Here is a 20,025-nt window from a genome sequence, read left to right as displayed (position 1 = left end):
TAAATTGTGAATTTCTATATATTATTGTTGAAAATATGTACTAGTTTAAAGAGGGTATTTCTAGGTCCAGATACTTTCCCCTCAGAGGCTAACAAGACACATTTCACTCTAATTTAGTCTCACTTGTGATATCACTACTCACTCTGATAAGTAAAATAGTTGTTATCAAACAGTGAGTAGTGTCACAAGTGAGATAAGTAAAATAATTGTTTACTGTATTTTAACATAGAATTAAACTATGGTTCATGTCCATCACCTGGACAAATGTCTTGGGTTTAGAATGAAGGAAATTAATATTCAAGTATGAGAGAGATTTTAAAAATCTAGAGACAATACTAGCAATTCCTAGAACGTACATTAAAATGTTCAGTAACAACAAATATTGAATATTTTAAGCTTTATTGTACAGCACTGAATACATCATTACATTTACATTAGTATGTATATTTTTTTTATTTTTTATAAAATTAATGATCAATATGATCATACAAAGGTGAAAGGTTTAATCTGCAATTTATCAACTTCTATATAAATGTTTTAGAAACAAATACAGTACCTAAAATAATTATTCTTTGAAAAAAATTCCATACCGTATATGAACTATATCACAACTTAGGCATGAATAACAATAACAACTTGAAGTTCAAATGCAACAACTGCAAATGATTTCTATTTTCTATGCCAATCTACATCCTCCATTAAATGAAAGATGTTACCTATATTAAAAAAAATAGGCAATAGGAGAGCCAAAATTGCACTCACCACTTACCATAATGTGAAAAAATACATTAAATAAGAACCTTATTTTGGTACAGCATGAATGCAAATCAAGACACCAAGTTACCAAACTCTGATTATACCTGAAGATGGTGCAACTGGGACCCTAAATAAGTGTAGATTGTTCTTTTCAAGATATAAATATAACACACTTCTATTTCCTTATAAATTAAAGGTTTACTGTATTGGAAAAATTAGAGCTCAGTGCATCATCAAAGCAAACTTAGTCTGTAGCAATAACTTAGGTCATATTCATAACAGTAAATATGTTTGGTGAATTGAATTCTTAAGGCAAAAAATTAAGAAGGCAATTCCATTTACCTTAATGTAGTGAAAACATATTTGTGGCAAAAAAAAATGATACCCTAAGAATATCAACCATAAAGCTTCAAACACTACTTACTAAGGAGAACTTAGTAAACAAATTTGTTAGCTAGGATGAGATGAGATCAATTATATGAATGAAAAAATGACAACCACTAAAACTAAGACCTCCTGCAGTATGCCTCACTGTCAAGAAAAGCAGTTTGTACGCCACACTGTCAAAATGTACCATACCTTTTCCGGATCCAAAATTCACTTCTATAAATTATTTTTGTTACCAAGTGCAAGGCATCATGGCTAGTGATATTAGTACCATGAAAATGAAAATGGTATAGACAATATGAAACAATTTTTCTGGTAGTTTATAATTTAAAAAAAAAAGTTAAAGCTATGGTGAATGCAAAAGTGCACATTATTCTTTTAAACATATGGAAAATGATTGAGAAAAAAAAAAAAATTGGAAATTTAGTTTTAAGAAATTAAACTTGAATATTTCAGAAATTTGCAAAGAAGACAGCAAACTGGATTTAAAAATATTATTAAAAGCATCCTAGTCCCAGGTGAAGGTGAAATATCTTTCATAAACAAAACCTTGAGAAATAATTCCATTTATTCCAATATCACATCAATATCCTACTTCATTTAATAAAAAACTCACCATCCGGTACAGAAAGTTTTTAAGTTAGGTAGTCTTATGTTTTTGAAAAGGATCATGACCAGAAATTAATGCTTTATTTTGCGCTATTTAAAAAAAAAAGTTAAAAATGGTGCTGGGACTCCTAATCTCCTGTACAATATACTGTACAAACAGAAATAATTTTCATCCTAGGAAACCTCAAAACATTTTCCGAATACAGCATCTGGTGGACAATGACAAATCAGTGTTCAATGAAATCCCAAGTTTCTAGTTTCATAATAAGCAGCTTATTAAAAGTAACCCGCCACCATCACTTGTAAAAATTTTAAAGGGATTTTCTGTATAACAATCTACAAACATCTTGCACTGGAGCAGATAACTTCCAAAATTTCCTTAGTCTACACTCCAAGCAAATTTGATCAAACAGGAGTGTCTGATAAATGCAAAGAACTTAAAACATATAAACACTACAGTTAAATGGCAAAATGGTACATCAGAAACAGACTGACAAATTTCAGGTCAAGCCTCAATGTATATAAACTTGAATAACCTAAAGTGCTGATTCATAAGTGGTTTGATGTGAGGAGGTAAGTATATTTTTAGTTTGTTACTTTTCATATGATCAAAATGTAATCATTCTATAAGTTATGTACTCTATTTATTGCAATGGCAGTGAATTCTCATCTTCAAATCTTACTCTACCTCTGAAATCAATGTGATCTGTATTCACATCAACAACCATGCATTTCTGTCATAATGGCCTCAAAATTTAAATTTTCATATCCATTTTCAGCCTTCACTGTGCAAGAATGATCAATCACTGATGAAAACACAGGCAATACTTTTGTTGGAGATGTGGCAGTCATTTGGAGATTTCTTACAGCAGGAAATACAGTGCGGCTCACAGGATCAAACTCCACACCTATAAAAATTTAAAAATGTGGAAAATTAGTTTTAAAGCTTACAATATATAATTTGCTAAAATGCACTTATTCCTTGCTAAAGACTATAACCTATTAATTTTTAAAATATACTGCTTGCTTGTACAGACTGAAAATAGATCATAAGTACTGCAATACAAAATTGCACCAAGCTGATGGGTTGCAGAAACAGTATTTTTAAACCTTCCAATTAGTTTTATTCTTCAAATGGTCTTTTGATGAAAAAAATTGGAAACAAATATCAGTGGTACTATTAAACAGTCTACCAGAATAATATATGTGGAAATGACTATGATTTAAATATATGAAAGGAAAGCTTACTTCACAAATGTATTCTTTGCTTATCTGTACACAACCCTCTTGCTTGCAGCAATGCAAATAGCAATATGATTTAGTTTCATGTACATCCCTAAAAAAAACTAATTACTGCACTCTAACCTAAAATCTAAATATGATTTACAACAATAAAAATATCATGTTTAGTAGAGACAGATTGTTAAATGGCAAACTGTCTCTCTCTCTGCTGCTGACCATCTTCATCAAAAGCATCCTGTAATCTAAGTCCTATGCAAAACTGTGAAAGGTATGAAAGCAATGAACAGTCAAATTTCTATGGTCAATTTTAAGTTATTAAATCAAACCCCACAAACATAATGATCCTTCGGCATTCTTCATCACAAATTTTGTCAGGTTAGGTGTTAGAAAAGTTCTTCATGAACTTTCGTCTTTCCCATACTCTCATCTATACTGTTTCTGTGAATCAGTTCCCCATTACTTCTCTGATTAACTCCTCTTTTATTTTCATCACATGCTTAAATCACCATCAATTATCCAGCCTCTGAACATCACATCCCCAGGTACATCCTCATTTTTGACACTACTCTCCCAATGCACTTCAGCTGTGAATCTTAGGACTACAGTATATGAAATCTTTCTCTCACATCAGTAGAAGCTCTTCACTAACTAAACATGACCCAGCTCTGATTTAGATATTCACTTTACATCTGTCATAAGGGTGCCTTCCTCTGCTTGTTATACAGATAAAACCTCAAGTATTGCTCACAGGAACTTCTTGAGTGTATGGCTGCACCAATCAAGAATACTAATACTGTGTGGAAGTCACAAGCTGGATGGTCATCTAACTAGATCATCTTCCATTCTATTTACTTGAAAATTGCAGAACTCTGTAAATTCTTGGTTATTTCTAAATTATAAGTTGCTTCCCTTGAATTCAAGAAATGGGTTTGTTATCAATTGAAGGGTAAATTCCATTAACAGGTTTTTTTTTTAGTAGGAACTGGCATACAAAAGGTCTCTCCATTAAGCACATACCATGCAGGAAAAAACTGTTTTTCCAGGTGCATGGTGACATCTAATGGAAGTAAAGTCCTTACTTCTGATTTCACCATTCCACAATCTTCAGTATCCATTTATCAAATAAACAAATAATCTGGTATTATCTTAAAGAAGCTTTAGTGGATGTATCCTGACTGAATCACAGAAATGGTGAAACTGTTTTCTGTTTGTTCACTTATGCCTGATGGCAATGCTTACACTGGACCAAGAGAAACAAATAAGTTTCCTAAAGCATTCAATATTTACAAAGTTCTCATTATAATATGTAAGCTTCCACCTACAGTCTATTTACTAAAATATTCAGTTACAGTAAGTTCATTAACATATATTGGTCATCAAAAAATCAATAAACCAACAATGTTAAGGCACTTAAGTGTTACGTACACAGATTCACTTACATTTCTCCTTCTCCAAATTCAAAGCTATTAAAAACGGGAAGCATTTTGTAACAAAAGTTTTTCATACAGCCTTATTAGTATTCACCTATATTTGTGTCCCAAATATTCCAAGGTTCATCGGTCTTTTAACTACAACACAGAAAGGCAATCCCTCAATGCACATGCATTACATGGATCCATTTGTATTTCTCATATAACCACACTTTTCAGATACACTGATTAAAGGCACAATGACTTGCAGAACTGGAAGGGTGGCTAACATATAATATACAGTATCGGAAAAATTTTTTGTGTTAACAGATTGTTTTATCATAACACCATTGACCATATGCAGTATATATATGCTTGAAATGCTTTTTTAGGAAGAAGGCTGAGAAGCTGAATGCCTTTAGAATCAGAGTACCTGAGTGCTAAGGAGTCAGGAACAAAATTTCTTGAAGTTTAGGTATATATAAAAAAAAGTAAAAGTCCAATTTTCCAGCATCCTTTAGTCTGGAAAATCTGCTGGTACATTAGTTATGCCAAAAAGTCCCATGCTGGATTAAAGCTGCCAGTCTGGCACCTTTCCACCAACTGCTGCAATTTACAAATAGTTAAGAATGGTTCCACATTCTAAGTTTTGCATTACCAAATATCATAGCAACAGGTTCTCACTCAGCTTTATTTGGACAACAAAGGCAATATTTTAAATGATGTATTACAGCCAATTCTAATATCTGAAGTTCTTAGGCTCAGATATCAGATATACTTCACAATATCTTATGTGTGCATGCAAACCTATTTGAAAGTGACGCAAAAAACTATAATTTGTTAATGTGAGCTTTTGTGATAAAATGAGCCTTGAGAACTGTACACAATGGACAACAATTCTGAAATAAACACAATAAATACTGGTGTAATAAAAATCCTATCAAAACTACAAGTATGTTTGCTGATCTTTTCAAAGCATGTGCTTGGATACTGATAATGTACCCATCGTTAACCAAACCCATGATTAAGTAAAAACAGAGGCACCTTCATTCTTTTGCTCTCTCTAATGATAGTTCTCTAGATTATTAATTTGTTTGATATGAAACAATATTAACGTAGTATTACTCATATTCTAGAAGCCTTTACAGTATGTACAGTGTGTCTGTATGTACATTAGTAGCTATGTCTTATAACCATTTACAGTTAAACATAGTAATAAGACATTTGAAATAACACAAGTAGTACTGAATATGTCAATAAAAAAATATATAGCAATACATAAGGTAATAATGAAACCAAACTATTTGGAACGTGTCTGTGTACACACATTGTTTTGATAATGTGACATAAATTACAATCAATCAACATGCCCATCAATACAGTACAGTACAGTATATCAAAACAATTTGCACAAAACTGTTCACCCACTCTTCTACTAATGATGTGTGGTCATATTTTTTTTTCTCTCTCTCTCTCTCAAGAATGAACTGTAAAGCAAGGTGCCTCTATCTGTCAAGTCTTTCAAAACTGAAAGGGAAGTACACTACCAACATGCAACACAGTACCTGGAAGTCAGTGTCTCTTAACAGAGCAGTGAATGAGATATGGAGATGAGTTATGATGAAGTGGATGAAGAATCCCAAATTTCTTCATCACAGGTAAAAACAAGGCCCACCAAGACTACCAGTCCCAATGAATAAAAGTCTATCTGTGAGAAATGCCTGTCAAATAAAGGCAAGAAGGATACCTGTACTTAAAATACAAGCTATATCTACACTATGCGTAATAGCACCCAACGTAGAGAGTGCTATAACTTCATGATCTGCACCCTATCTATTCTGCTTTGCCATCCATAACATTAAAATAGACTCACAACATCACCTGGCTAAGCCCACTGGATACATTCTTTGTGACCTCTTTCTTCCTTTAACCCATGAGGAGGAACAGTATGGTGTCGCCTTCTCATACAATGTGAATCTCTCTGACCCATTTTAAAGATGCACAAGTCAGTGTAAAAACCATCTTCAATCTAAGGCACAGCAAAACTTCCAGAAGTGGTTCACATAGAGGATTCTTAAGTGGTTAAGCAGCCAACAACATACCACCTGAAAGTGCTCATTGAGTGTCCGCAATGCCAATGTTTAACCTACTTTGAGCCCACAAAGTTAAAAAGCAAGATAATGGAGATAGAAAACCTGAATCAAGTAATGTGTAGGAAGCTGGCAAGCAATGGTATGGTGGGGTTCACTGAATCAATTGCCCTGCCACCACTCTGACAAAATCTTTACCAACTGAAGACCTGCAAGATTTTGCAATGGCAGCAAAGCTTTCTCTGAAAATCCTCTATCTCCAAGGACATGCTGGATAACCTCCAAGTGTGAAGACAAAGGATGTTCAGGCTGCTGTGGAAACCTTGGAAGTGACAATGCTTGAGGAGTTTCTTCCAACCTGCGAGGCTCCTCAGTTATTTATCAGATATCATCCTTGTTTTGATGGTGAGGAAGATTCATCAGCAAATGCACTCCTTTACCACTGTCCTTGCTATATCCTCCTCTGAGAGCAGCAAAATCATTGGTTGGGTAACTGTTCATGGTACATCTCAAAGACGATAGGCAGCAAACATAACTGACCACAGCTAACGCTATAAAGGAGGTGTGGTTTCTATTAATGGAATAGACATCAAAGCATAATAAGTCAAAGGTGGAAGGCCCTTACAAATAAGCTGGGGCATTAGTGAAAGATACAGCCAATAACCACAAACAAACCACAAGATCAGAACCTAGCAAAATAAGACATAATAGCAGAAAGGTAAAAAAAATTTATTGCACTGGAAAATGTTATTAGCAATAGAACAAACATCATTGATTTAAAAAGTACTTAATATAGAAAAATCGGGTACAATTACATGCAGAAACAGACAATTTACACACTAGTACCAAATTCCCCCCAAAAATACTACAAAAAATACAAAACATCCTTCACAAATCAAACAAAGCAGATCAATAATAATAGAATGACAAGCCCACAAAAAATACAAGTAAGTAAACTGAGGCAGCTACAAAAATACAAAAAATCCACCAAAATACAGTGACAAAGCAGAAACATTGAACACAAGAATGAAGCAAATACTGCTTGTACTGTAAGAGCAAAATTCTCAGGGTGATCAAAAGCTCATTGCTTAACAACAGCCTTACCTTGCGACGGTACGGGCAATCTTGGCACTTGAATGGCAAAATAGAGGAAATCACTACTCTATCATTTCTCATGTAAACTACATTAAATATGACTGAAATAAATGGGCATTAACAAAATACAAAGCATATCACTCAGCAACTGGTGCTGGTACGGAAACCTCTGAAGTAATTGCTCAAGAAGCACAAGTAAAGATGTTAACAGTATGTTAACAGTACCACAGGTTTAAAAAATGTGAGGCAATTGGTTGAGATATATTTGTGGATCCAGATTATGCATGTGGACACTACCTTCTGTCCGACTAACAAAAGACTTTTGAACCTTAGAATATTCAGGACATAAACATAGGCATGTATATGGTTAATGGGGTTGTGATATAGGCAAATTCTCATTTTCAGGGAAACAGATGATTTTTTGAAGAAAAGCTGTAATTTTCAATTATGTGATGCAGAAGAAACCAAGGTAATACAATGGAGGGCAGAAATTGCACAGTGGAGATAACTATTTAAAAAAAAAAAACAAATGTTATAAAGCACAGCACCTGAAAATGTAAAGAACACTACAGTACTTATTTCATCTGTACTCTCAATTGCCTTATAACAGATACTTATCTATATAATATGACATCGTACCTTACCACTGAAAAATTTCTTAAAACTAAATACTTACAATGTTTTTTTTAACTATGAGGTATTTTCATTCGGATTATAAAAATTAGTTAAATATTTCTTGTTTCTATTTGTTAGTGGTATAACTGGCAAATTATGTTTTTTGACCAGTCAGATACTTCTGTTTGCGATGGCCCAGAAAATTAAAGTAATGATAATGATACTAAAAAGTGGACTGGCAACTTAAGCCTACAAGAAGCTCCTACATCGAACATGAAAACCCAGTCAATATATATGTTCATGTCATACTGTACAGTTGTGTATATTACTCATAATACAGCACTAATGTAATGACCATAACAAGTTCCCATTACAAAAGTTGCTTAAAATACTAATTACTGTTCAAAATGCTGAAAAAAATAAATTTTATATAGATTCTTAGGACCATTTGAGAGCAAAAATGAACATTTGTACATTTTTTTTTTGCTGCAAACCCATGCCCATTCATAATGGCATTTGCAAAATGAGATTTTCACCTCCTTCTGTTATTAACTTGAATGTAATCATAGTAATATTGTAATGTTAGTTCCTTCAAAGGCCAAAGTCACCTAATCAACTCTGGTTCATTCAGGATAAATATCTGGCAATAAAGCAATTACAGTACTTCCACATGAGCCTTGTGCTTGTAAATTCCATCAACTACGTTCATTTTGAAAGCACCTGCCTGTTAAATCCTGTTAAGAATGAGGATCCAGCTCCCAAAAAAGAAGCAGTAGTTAGAAAAGCATCTTAAAACCTTCCCTAAGCTAAAGTTGTTTGCCATTCTGGATTTCACAATTACAAGCCTTTCCATGGCACGCCTTGCCCTCTGGACTAGGAATTCATCATCAGAAAAGTTAAGTTCATGGATCATTCTGCATAAATAGCCTCCATCATCATAACTTCTCAGCACAATAAAAACAGCAGTTATACAAGCCTTTCTAGCAACTACGGAGACTCCATCATCTACTGTCTGTCTAATTAAGCTGCCTGTTATGCTGGGTGAATTATTGCATTCTTAGTTCTGCTTCTCTTCTGATACATGATACTTAATCAGGCTCCACTATCACTCACTGGCCCTGTATAAGTAGTAATTTTTTATCCAGTAATGTTTATAATTTGACCCTTGTGTATTGGTAATCTTGATCAGTATAGGTTATTACTATTATTGTAAAGTAGTTTAACGGACCACCGAGTCACAATGCTAGACACTCATAGGGTCACTTGCTCAAAAGGATTTTTTCTCTCGTGAGAACCAAAAGTGAAACAATGTAAAGCGAGGGAAGTTGGAACACTGAGTGAGAAGGGATCCAACGAGTACATGAAAAGTACATCACAGAAAGCAATGCAGCTCAAAACAGGGATGCTATATTTAGTTTTATATGAAAATACCACTGAACCTGTGGTACCATCTACAGTGCTGTGATAGTATACTGTAAGTGATACATCCCTAAAGAGACTAGAGAATCGAAGTTTAGACTTTGATTCTTCCATTCTGCTTTGTTCTCTCCTTCCAACTTTATTCATGCAATAGGTGGTCTTTTTGTCAACTACTACAGCCAAGAGTGTCTGGAATTTTGCCTTAGTCTGGGATGTTTAGCTCTTGGATTTCATTATTTTGGTAACTACAACAACAAACATGAAAACTAGTTACCTTCAGCTGACTTACAAAACCAGCTACATGGTACTGGTCTAGGCTCATTTACAGTTTTATTTATTAATCCCTTAAATTGCTCTCTAATGATTAATAACTGATAATTTTGTACACTACATGCTTTCAAAATATTTTCTTAATTCAATACTTGTCTTTTAAATATGTTATATTCCATTACCTTCTTGTGAGACATTAAAAAACAACTAGACATTACTATGACAGAAAGCAGGGAAAAACTAACTCCCTACACAACAGCAAAAGAAAAAAAAAATAAATTTGACCATAAATTTTTGTATGTTCTTGAAAACATTACACTATACATAATGCTAAAATTCTTGTAAAATAAAATGGACAAACTACAAATATTTGTGTCAGTATTTTGGCAATAAGTCTTTCACAAATTGCATGCTGTCCTATGATACATATTTAATTACTAATTCAGCACAGGCATAATAAACGTAATAAGCCATATGTTAAGATCTAAACTACTCACATACAAAATTAAGGTGACAATTAATGATATACTATACCTTAAAACATGCAAAACTGTCCTATAATCTTCTTCCTCTTCTAAATCAATCTATATAGTGATCAGTCCCAGTAAAGCTATAGATTTCACAGCCATGGGTTTCTCTGAGCATTTCACTATATAGATTATAGACTGGTTCATCACTATGTTCCTTTAAAGAGGAAAATTTCTTGATTTCATATGAGCTTTCCGCATCCATGTCAGAGGAAGATTCGGCAGTCATGTCAAAATTTACAAATAAATCCTTTGGTGTATAAACGCTATGAAGTTTAGCTTCGGAAAGTTCGTGTAATCGCTCACCACCTATGTTTGTTAAATCACAAAAAGGAACTCGGGTTTCTAGGGAGGTTGACAAAACTTGTGAACTGGAGATGCTGGGATTAACCTTTAACAGAGGGCCTGTAACAAAAATAGCAAAACTTACCTCAAGCTTTATGAAAATTTCAAAAGGGCACAGCTGCAATTGGCAAAGGGAAAAAACCACCTTGAAATTTCCCTTGGTAACACAAAATACAACACTAACAAGAAATTATTTCAAATTCTTCAATCTAATCCTTAGGGAATTAGATAATGCCAGTCATCAAAAACCCTGATTTCATTTGTTACTTCTATGGAAAATGTATCTAATTTCTCACCACTAGCCACAATTTTAAAAATTACACTTGGTTAGTCAAGAATAAAAATGGTTTTCTGTTAAATGACAAAACAGAAAGACCATTCAACATGAAAAATTTCCTTACAAGATTATGAATATTTACCTGTATCATTTATAATACAGTACTGTGCTTAAAAAAGCCTACACTATGCCCAGTGGTTACATTAAAAAAAACAGCAAAATTGGATTACAATGTAAGACAATACAGGTCTCAGTACAGCTTTACAGATCTCGCAATCTTAACATGATTTTCATATCAAAAGTCTCAAACTCTAGCCTTCTCATTTTTTAGCCATACTTATCTTAGCTAGCATAAGGTCCTGATCCATAGTAAATACAGCAAAAAATGTTTTAGTGTCCTTACATAACTGAACTACAAAGCATGGTCCACTGATGATGGAAAATGATGGAAACACGAACATAAAAAGCTACATTTACACGAATACCTCATGTCTCACCTTTTCCCCTTTATTTAAAAGAAATGGATGGTAAATTAAAAACTGATGTACAACTAGAAAAAAATAATATTCTTTTGGGCTATGTACAAACTACAGTAATACATCTGTACTCAAAGGTTAAAATGATACATAAATCTCTAACAAACTAACTATATACAGCACTAACAAAAGTGCACATAGAAAAGTAACTCTTAAAAGGAATAACCAAACAGAAACTTACTGATGCCTTCTCTTTCTTATCAGTATAAGAAATTATTATGCAGCATACACACCAAACTGAAGTGTGTCTATTAGTTTCACTGTCTTCCTTATGAAACAAAGTTCACAAAGGTTGATGAATCAACGAGAGAACTTGAAATGATGCTTTCAGTTACTTCCCAATAATATTTATTCACAAAACCTTAAAAAGAAACATGCTTCTATAGCTGAAGCCAATGTTTCTTCATTTAGTTACCAGGTCAAGATACTCAAACCTTCAGAACTGCTGGCCTCAAAAAGAGGAGGAAATCTTCATACTCAGCTCTTTATCAGTTTAACGCAGACCTTGGAAAAGAAACACCTAATAATTGAACACCAACAAAGATATTTGTAATGCAAACTAAATCAAGATATCTTATTCCCCGGCATGAAGATCCAACCAAAAATTTTGAAAAAAAAAAATATATATATAATAATAATAATAATAATTAAATAAATAAAAAAATAAATAAAAAATAAAAAATGTTGCATTTCGTAGCAAACTTTTACTGAACAGAATGCCCATATGTGAAAAAGGGAAACAGAAAATATACACTATTTGTAAAACTAAACACTTCATCAATGGTATACACCATTCCCATGATTAGCTGTTAAAACAAATGGATACAATACCTGTGATCATACCACTGCTACAAATAGCACAGATACTCCAGTCAATTAAACACCAGCAACTACCCAAAACTCATATAGTATAAGCTGTTCACGATCAAGAGCCATAAACATCTTTTCTGAACTACGACTACGAAAAGCACTGCAAATTGGTGAACTAATCCTCTGCTCCACCAACAATGTTGACACGTAGATAAAATCAATTTCACGGAAACTTTGAATACAGTACTACATGGAATAGTAATGTATTGTTTGTCTCAAGGCTGGAGAAAAACAGCCATTTTCCAAGTATCTTAGTTCTAACAACAGTAATGCTGCCTTTACCAGAGTAATGCTGCCTTTACCAGAGTAAGTGTGAATTACTCCTTTTCTCCACTCAGGTTCAGATAGCCAGGTGTCATTCCAGTTGCATCCCCTCGCATTGCACTCTCTCCATCATTAGACATTTGCACCTTCCATGTACTTTTCTTTATTTAGAATGAAGTACTATACTTAGGTGCTCTTTTTCAGGGTAATCCTTTGGACTTCAAGATGACGACGCTTTAGATTAAGCCTCTAAAAATTCAACTCTCATCATTCTTGTTTTGTTTTACCACTCACAGATTCAAACTTTGTGATAATGATGTACCTTCTTGTTTATTTTTCTGCTATAGTTAACTTGTCTATAGGAGATGGTGTGTTAAAATGTCAACTGATTCCCCTTCAGGATACTGTATTTAATTCACTTCTTGCTAACAGTGAGTCCCTTATTTTTTGTATATTGTTCTAATGTTCACCTGCCCTAAGAGTACCTTCAGGCCCATAATGCAAAAGCTGACAAGCCTTTCTAATCAGATTTATCATCTTGCAGAGTAAAACAGTTATTTCAAAAAATCTATTGATACCTGTTGGGACTTGATTGCAATATGTAATACTCCATCTATGAGGTATACAACTGCAAATGGGAATGGTGGTTTAGTGAACATTATAGTCATCAAGGTTTCTTAAGATGCAGAATATCTGAGTCCTTGTATCTAAAATGTAAGCAATCTTGGAAAATTAACCTGTCCTTATAAAATCTTATGAAAGTAGCCTCCTACAGGCCTAATCCACTTCAGATATTCAGGCAAAAAATATTTGAGACCTAGGGAACCTTGGTCAATGTATATTATTGGTGAATGTAGAGGATTCTAGATTACAAACAGCCTACTCCGAGTTGATGTCAGCAGCTCCTGCCCTGAGGGACCAACAGACAGAAAGGATTTTATCTATCTTCTATAAGAAGTACAATTCTTGCCTCAGTCAACAACAAAGCCTAGTCTCAGAGAAAAACTGTCAATGTCATTCTTTAGCAAACTACCAAGAAAGGGGTCATCTGCCATCTAATTCCCAGAGTCTGGCCAACTACCTCTGAAGTTTCATCTTTCTTAGGCTTCAGTGCCTAAATTTCTGTCAACCCACCACCCAACAAGGTTGTGGTGGTTATCAAATATTTCTCATAAATCAAGATCTTTCACTGGCCTTCCCTTTTACTAAAACATTCATATAATGGTAATATTAAGCATCTTTAAATACTGTGTGCGTGCATAAGCAGGAGTTACAAGGATCTGACTGTTTCTTCTCCTTACCAAACCAGAGTGACAATTAACTTTAACCTGGACTGGAACTGAGCAGTAAAGATTTTTAAAATTTAACAAAATTTTGGAGACCACCATGAGAACAGTTGAAATTAAGGAGCTGCATATAATATTTAGGCCAAAGGCCAAGTACTGGGGCCCAAGAGGCCATTCAGCACTGAAAATAATGTTGAAACAAGGGTGAAAAGTTAGATAAAGGAAAATAAAGTGAATGGAGGTAAAAGGAAAGAAAGGGAAGGAGAGAAAGGGGAGGAAAGAAAGGGGTTGCAGCTAGAGGCTGAAGGGATGCTGCAATGAATAAAATTTAGGCTTCAAGATGGCCTGCAAATTACTTCTTGCAAATTATTGTACAATAAAGTAATTGTTTCAGTTCTGGAACAGGTTGCTTAGGCCTCAAAAAGTTACCCTTGGGCACTACTTTTTGTTGCTGTGGTAGCACAAATTGAGTCTGTCTTCCCTCATCCCTTTGACTGTCCTCACACTAAAATCCAGGCCACTAGATATTGGAAGCTAGAACCGAGACTGGCCTCCTAGTATTTTGTCACCTTTTTTATGGCATGATTCTTTCCTTCCCCTGCAGCTGATAAATTGATGACAAATATGTAGACCAAGAAATGGTACACTATTGTTGCAAAATATCACTCTGGAGGAATACAGAAAACAATTGGCCCATTATAAAATAAATGAAACCAAGTCAAGTCAAGTAAAGTCAAGTCAGGGATGATGTCCACTTACCATATGGAGTAATAGTCAGAATTCAGACTGCCTGGCAGCTCATGTTTGTGGAGATAGCATCCTAGGCTAAATGTTACAAATCATCATTTGAAGATCAATAGTACTATTTGAAAAATTATAGGTCTAGATGGGACTCTGAACCCAACTGCTTTATCTCACAGAGCCAATGGATTCTTTATAAACTACATTATTTACACAGTATTCGGATGCTCTATCTTCATGTTTCATATGCTAAGAGTTAATTGTAGGGGACATGTTCCTGTTGTAATAGTCTACTGTGACAATACCTTTTTCATGAGCCTATTACATGGTATTAATGACTGAGGAGTACATATCATTTAGGAGATGCATTCCATTAAGAAATACTTCATTACTAGTTGCAGTTACCATTTCAGTATCAAGCATTTACAGTAATATATGCACCTATTATATCTAGTGACTGATTTATGTGCCTCACTGACCATGAATAACTTCCTTACTTAAGATATAAACCACTATTATATATCCAAAATCATGCTACATATTTCAGGAATTACTTAAGACCTTTATAAGATACATCCAGGTAGATCCATTTACACAAACACTGCACTATTAATCAGTTACCTAATACTACTGTACTTACATTATATGACTTTCTGTTTAGTTTTAATTGCATTTTTACCAGCTTACAAGCTATTGTGAGCATAAAATTTGGTTCTTTTATTTACAGTCTGCTTTATATTAATGCATAAAACTCTGCTATCCATTTGTGCATAACCTATCTTCCTTGAAAATATACATTAAAGAATAGTGGATTTATTATTTCTACGAGTACAACATTTCAACATCTGGAAATGTAAAGTAAAAACGGAGTGATTCCACAAATTTGGGAAACAGGTTATTAATCTCACCTATAAAGGGTTAATGAGGGCTTAAAAAAAAAAACAAGTATGTAATATACGGCATGGTGAATTATACCTCATAATAAAACATGAAACCAGACAAAACTTGTTCACCTGCTATAAAACAAAGGAAAATGGACTAACCACATTCCTAGAAGAAAAGTCAGCATTCCTTTTTTTTTTCAGATAGAGCTGGAAATTTTGATTAAAAGCCCATTATATTTTTTCATACAAACTCACTACTACAATTACAATAACACCCACTCATGGTAAAAAAAATCCTCGACACTTCAAACTCCTCTAAAGAATATGAAAGTAGACGTGGATGCGTACTGGTTGATGTGCACATGAGTTCTTCAGATCCCCAAGTGTACCTGCAGTCAGGCAGTGATTTTTTATGCATTATGAGGACTAATTGCAGAAAAGTGGGAATGGGAGGCAGAAACTCTGTATTATTAAGTAATGACTCTATGAAAAGTTAATTCTACTTAAAAAACTAAGTTTTACAATAACCTACATTTCATAATAGCCCATATCACAGTTGAAGTGGGAAGGATTGGGTTACCACACACCTAAAGTTGTTGGCTGCACTCTTTAGAATTCTTGGAACTGATCAAGCAAGCATCTGTGGCTGTAAGAGTGAGCAGAGCTGTGGCTGACAGGCAGAAACTGTGAGATGATATAAAATTACTTCTTTCTTTCTTTAAATCTTCAGCCAAAAACTGTTAAGAATAAAATTGCCAGATTATAAACCCAAGAGGGCTCCAAAAGGAAATCAGCCAGCAAAGGGAGACAAAAATAAGACCATACACCTGAATTCATGAGAGGTCAGCAGAAAGCAAGAATGAATAATTAACACCTTGCTTAAACATTTGCAGGTCGGCAAATTCCACAACTGCACTAGGCAAAACTACTCACATTAATTGTAATCATAATAAAACCCCTAGCAAGCTGAGTAGTATTAAACCAGCTAGAAAAACAGCTAGGTCATGTAAAGAAGAATGCAGAGGATGTTTGTCGTTATAGTACATTTTATACAAACATAATGGACTCACTTTGCATCTATGCCACAAGTCAACATTAAGAGTTTGAGATGAGAGTCAGCACCCGAAGACCACGCCGGCAAACAGTACTCCAGCAAGGAAGGAAAGTTTAAACACTTAAGATACAAAAGCTTCTTCATGAAACAATAAGAAACACTTCTGCCAGACACCAGATTTTTGAGAAACAGCTGAAGCAACATTACAGATATACTTCTCAAAAGTCAATTTCTCATCAAAAGTTACACTAAAAATTTTACGTCACTGACATTTAAAACTTTATCGTTTAAATGTAAACCAGGTTGCAAGGGCAAAAGTGATCTGGATCAATTACCATACTGATTTTTAGAGGGGTTAAGCTTCATGCCCCAAAGCCTACTCAACTCATGAATACATGCCAGATCTCTATTCAAGGATTCTGCATTCACAGACCTTGGGCACAAAGAAGAAACAACTGCTAGAAGAGCAGTATCACTGGCATATGCAGTAAATTTGTTCACCAGACCTTGTCACATGTTGCTAGTATAGATAAATATAAATAGCAAAGGTCCAAGAACAATACTTTCAGAAACACATGAAATGACATTACTAAAGATACTAAATTAGCCATCAAAACAGACCCTTCCATTCTGCCTAATAAAAATTCAGTTAAAATATTAATAAAAGATCCACCAATTCCCAATAACCTTATCTTGTAGGTAAGTACTTTATAATTCACAGTCAAAGGCTGCACTAAAATCTACACTGAACTTGTTCTATCACACAAAATTCAATTATCTGACTGTTGGTAAACCTGGTGATCGAAAGGATGCAAGATTAAACCTGTCTAATGTAATTTTCTTTAGAGGGGTGCGATGTGTCCGGGACAATTCACCAACCATAAATGAGAACCATTATAAGTAGTGGATTTGTGTACTAAAACAGATATTTTGCACATACTGCGTCATACTAAGACATTTTGCCGTTGTTAAATATAGAATAAAATAAGGAAATATATATACATTATCTACATCTCACATAATGAGATATGTTAAAAAGAAAAATAAAGTGTATAAACAAAGAGGTTCATCACCTAAGATCTACTGGCCTGTCACAATGCACTAACTAATTGCAACATGGGTTTATCATCTATGAGTGATTCAAGAGATGACTTGAGGAACATTCACAAAACTTCATCTTGGTGCAGTATCTGACTTCATTGATACCTTACTTTTAATCAGCATTTACTCATTAGAAAATGCCTACTAAATACAAATAAGTAATATGGGTAGGTTTTAATGAAGCCTCTGCTTATCCCCTCACCTTAAAGGTAATGTCCCATGAGACAGCGTGGATAGTGGGCATCAAGACATCCCATCGTTCCAGAATAGCCAGGAGGCAGAGGTGCTGGTAGAGGAGCAGGAGGTCCACCACATGACCCTGAAGTACCATTAAGTGGTGGTTGTGAATTCTTTTTCCGCTCATCATCAGCATCTGCCACTATTCTCATTTGAGGTTCTACTGTTTCTCTCGAAGTAGAGGGATTCAATGCAGAGGCATCATCTTGCATATTATCATTGCTATCAATTTCTGTCTCAGTTCTATTATAGCAAACATCTGAATATACATCACATTCACCAGCACATTTCCCAGCAACACAATTTTCCACAGCTACAGTGGATGAAGGACTAAGAGATGCAACACTCCCAACATTCATAGCAGAAAAAGCAGAGTTTTCTGAAATGGGAAATTCTTACTTACACGTCATATAGCAACATTTCATGAGGGATAAGAATTAACCTCTTATGAAATTATTAGAGCAAGGGGAAATTATATACCTACTTTATAATAATAACAGCCAGTACTGATAGTTCCAGCAAACTCACAATTTGTGTAGTACAGTACCAACTCTTAAATCCTTTTGTAGCATCTTCATACTATCAAAATCCTGTTATTTTTAAACTACTTTGCTAAGTCTAACCTAACCTACCTACCAGAAATCTAACACATCCACAGAGAGGCATAACAAGGAAGAAATAACAAGATTTCGAATGTGCATGAGACTTAAAAGAACTGAAGGTTATGTCTAAATTTTAATCCTTCAGCGTCACGTCTAAATTGACAGGAATAAATCTCCATATCCTATTTAAATCAAGAGCTGGAGTCTTTTATACAATTATTTCAGTCTACTTAAGTGTTGATATCTATATATGTGCTGCTTATAAAGTTTAATATATTTCACTTAAAGTCACAGAGCCCTCATAAAGAAAATAGTTTCATTATAATTCAATCTTTATGTGACTGACTCATTCTTATTTTAGGTAACAAACTAAAGCATTTAAAAATAAATCAATATAAAAAACTACATAAAATTAAAGTCAATACTCCAGGGAAAAATTATCTAAGTTCATCATCAAGTATGGACACAGATTAGGCCGTCAACTACATTGCACAACAGAATATAAGAAATAAAGTACAGTGTTATGAAGTCATATATGTTAACATCATAAACATCCAAGATTATACTGTAGAGTATAAACATTTTGTTAGAACTGATGTTTTGTTTAGATGAAAGTCAAATACCCACATTCAATATATACAACAAAATACAGTGGGCTCCCCTTCAAAAGCACAATTTTAAAGCCCTTTCTGTGACAAAAATAAACTGAAATTATGTTAAGGATAAATTCCTAAAGCCTTCCCATTTCAGAATCTGACATCTGGATGAGTTGATAGTACTTATGAGTCAGATTTCAAATCCATAATAACTTCTACTATTATCTATTCCAAGATATTCATTAGTTTTACTTCATGAACAATTGTACTCTGTTCTATAACTTTTGGTATCACATAGGTCAACTTGCATACTTGGCAACATACACACATACATTTATCAAACCTAATAAACTATGGTTTCCATGCAAATATACAAAAACTTACTACATATTATTCCAACATACTTATTTGCATCTGGCATGTAAGGCACCTCAGTTAATAATAGGTATTTATAAAAACTATTTAAAATTATCATCATGATAATCTGTTTCTCCTTCAGACTAAGCAAATGATGAAAACTACAGCCTCACCCTATAACTTTAAAACTTGTTTCTTTCATATAAGTTGCTCATTTAACATGTGCAGGGACTTGGAATAAATTATTTATGCAAGTGCACATGGAATACATATGACATACTACACTTAAAAAAAATTATTTCAACATGGTCAACTTGCAAACTTAAATCATCCATTCCTGCAAAAGATGAATGAAGTGGCTATTTTGTGATAGTCTTCTAAACCAAGAGACTCAATTACATATTCAATCCAGAGATTGACAAACCTATGGGCCACAAAAGATGTCATTTCATCTAC

The 20,025-nt window shown here is 34.1% G+C and overlaps 1 protein-coding gene across 8 annotated transcripts in view; it reads right to left on the bottom strand.

Moving 5' to 3' along the window:
• Nucleotides 1-382: 382 nt before the first annotated feature.
• The window catches only part of LOC136847231 (ankyrin repeat domain-containing protein 10-like), an 85,311-nt gene continuing 65,668 nt past the window's right edge, over nt 383-20,025 (bottom strand). For 2 of the 8 annotated variants that reach the window (XR_010855666.1, XR_010855673.1), the window contains 3 exons: nt 17,980-18,393; nt 10,427-10,824; nt 383-2,660 (listed from right to left, as the gene is read on the bottom strand). Coding sequence is in view for 3 of the 8 variants with exons in the window: in XM_067118714.1 (XP_066974815.1) it covers nt 17,981-18,393 (413 nt within the window). In the remaining 5 variants the exon portion in view is untranslated. The remainder of the gene's footprint in view (nt 2,661-10,426; nt 10,825-17,979; nt 18,394-20,025) is intronic. The other 6 variants (XR_010855674.1, XM_067118714.1, XR_010855672.1 and 3 more) reach the window with 3 other exon arrangements.

Source organism: Macrobrachium rosenbergii, chromosome 2, assembly GCF_040412425.1.
Source record: "Macrobrachium rosenbergii isolate ZJJX-2024 chromosome 2, ASM4041242v1, whole genome shotgun sequence".
NCBI classification, from domain to species: Eukaryota; Metazoa; Arthropoda; class Malacostraca; order Decapoda; family Palaemonidae; genus Macrobrachium; species Macrobrachium rosenbergii.
The sequence above is the reverse complement of the archived record's forward strand: the minus strand, read 5'-3'. Positions and strand labels throughout refer to the sequence as shown.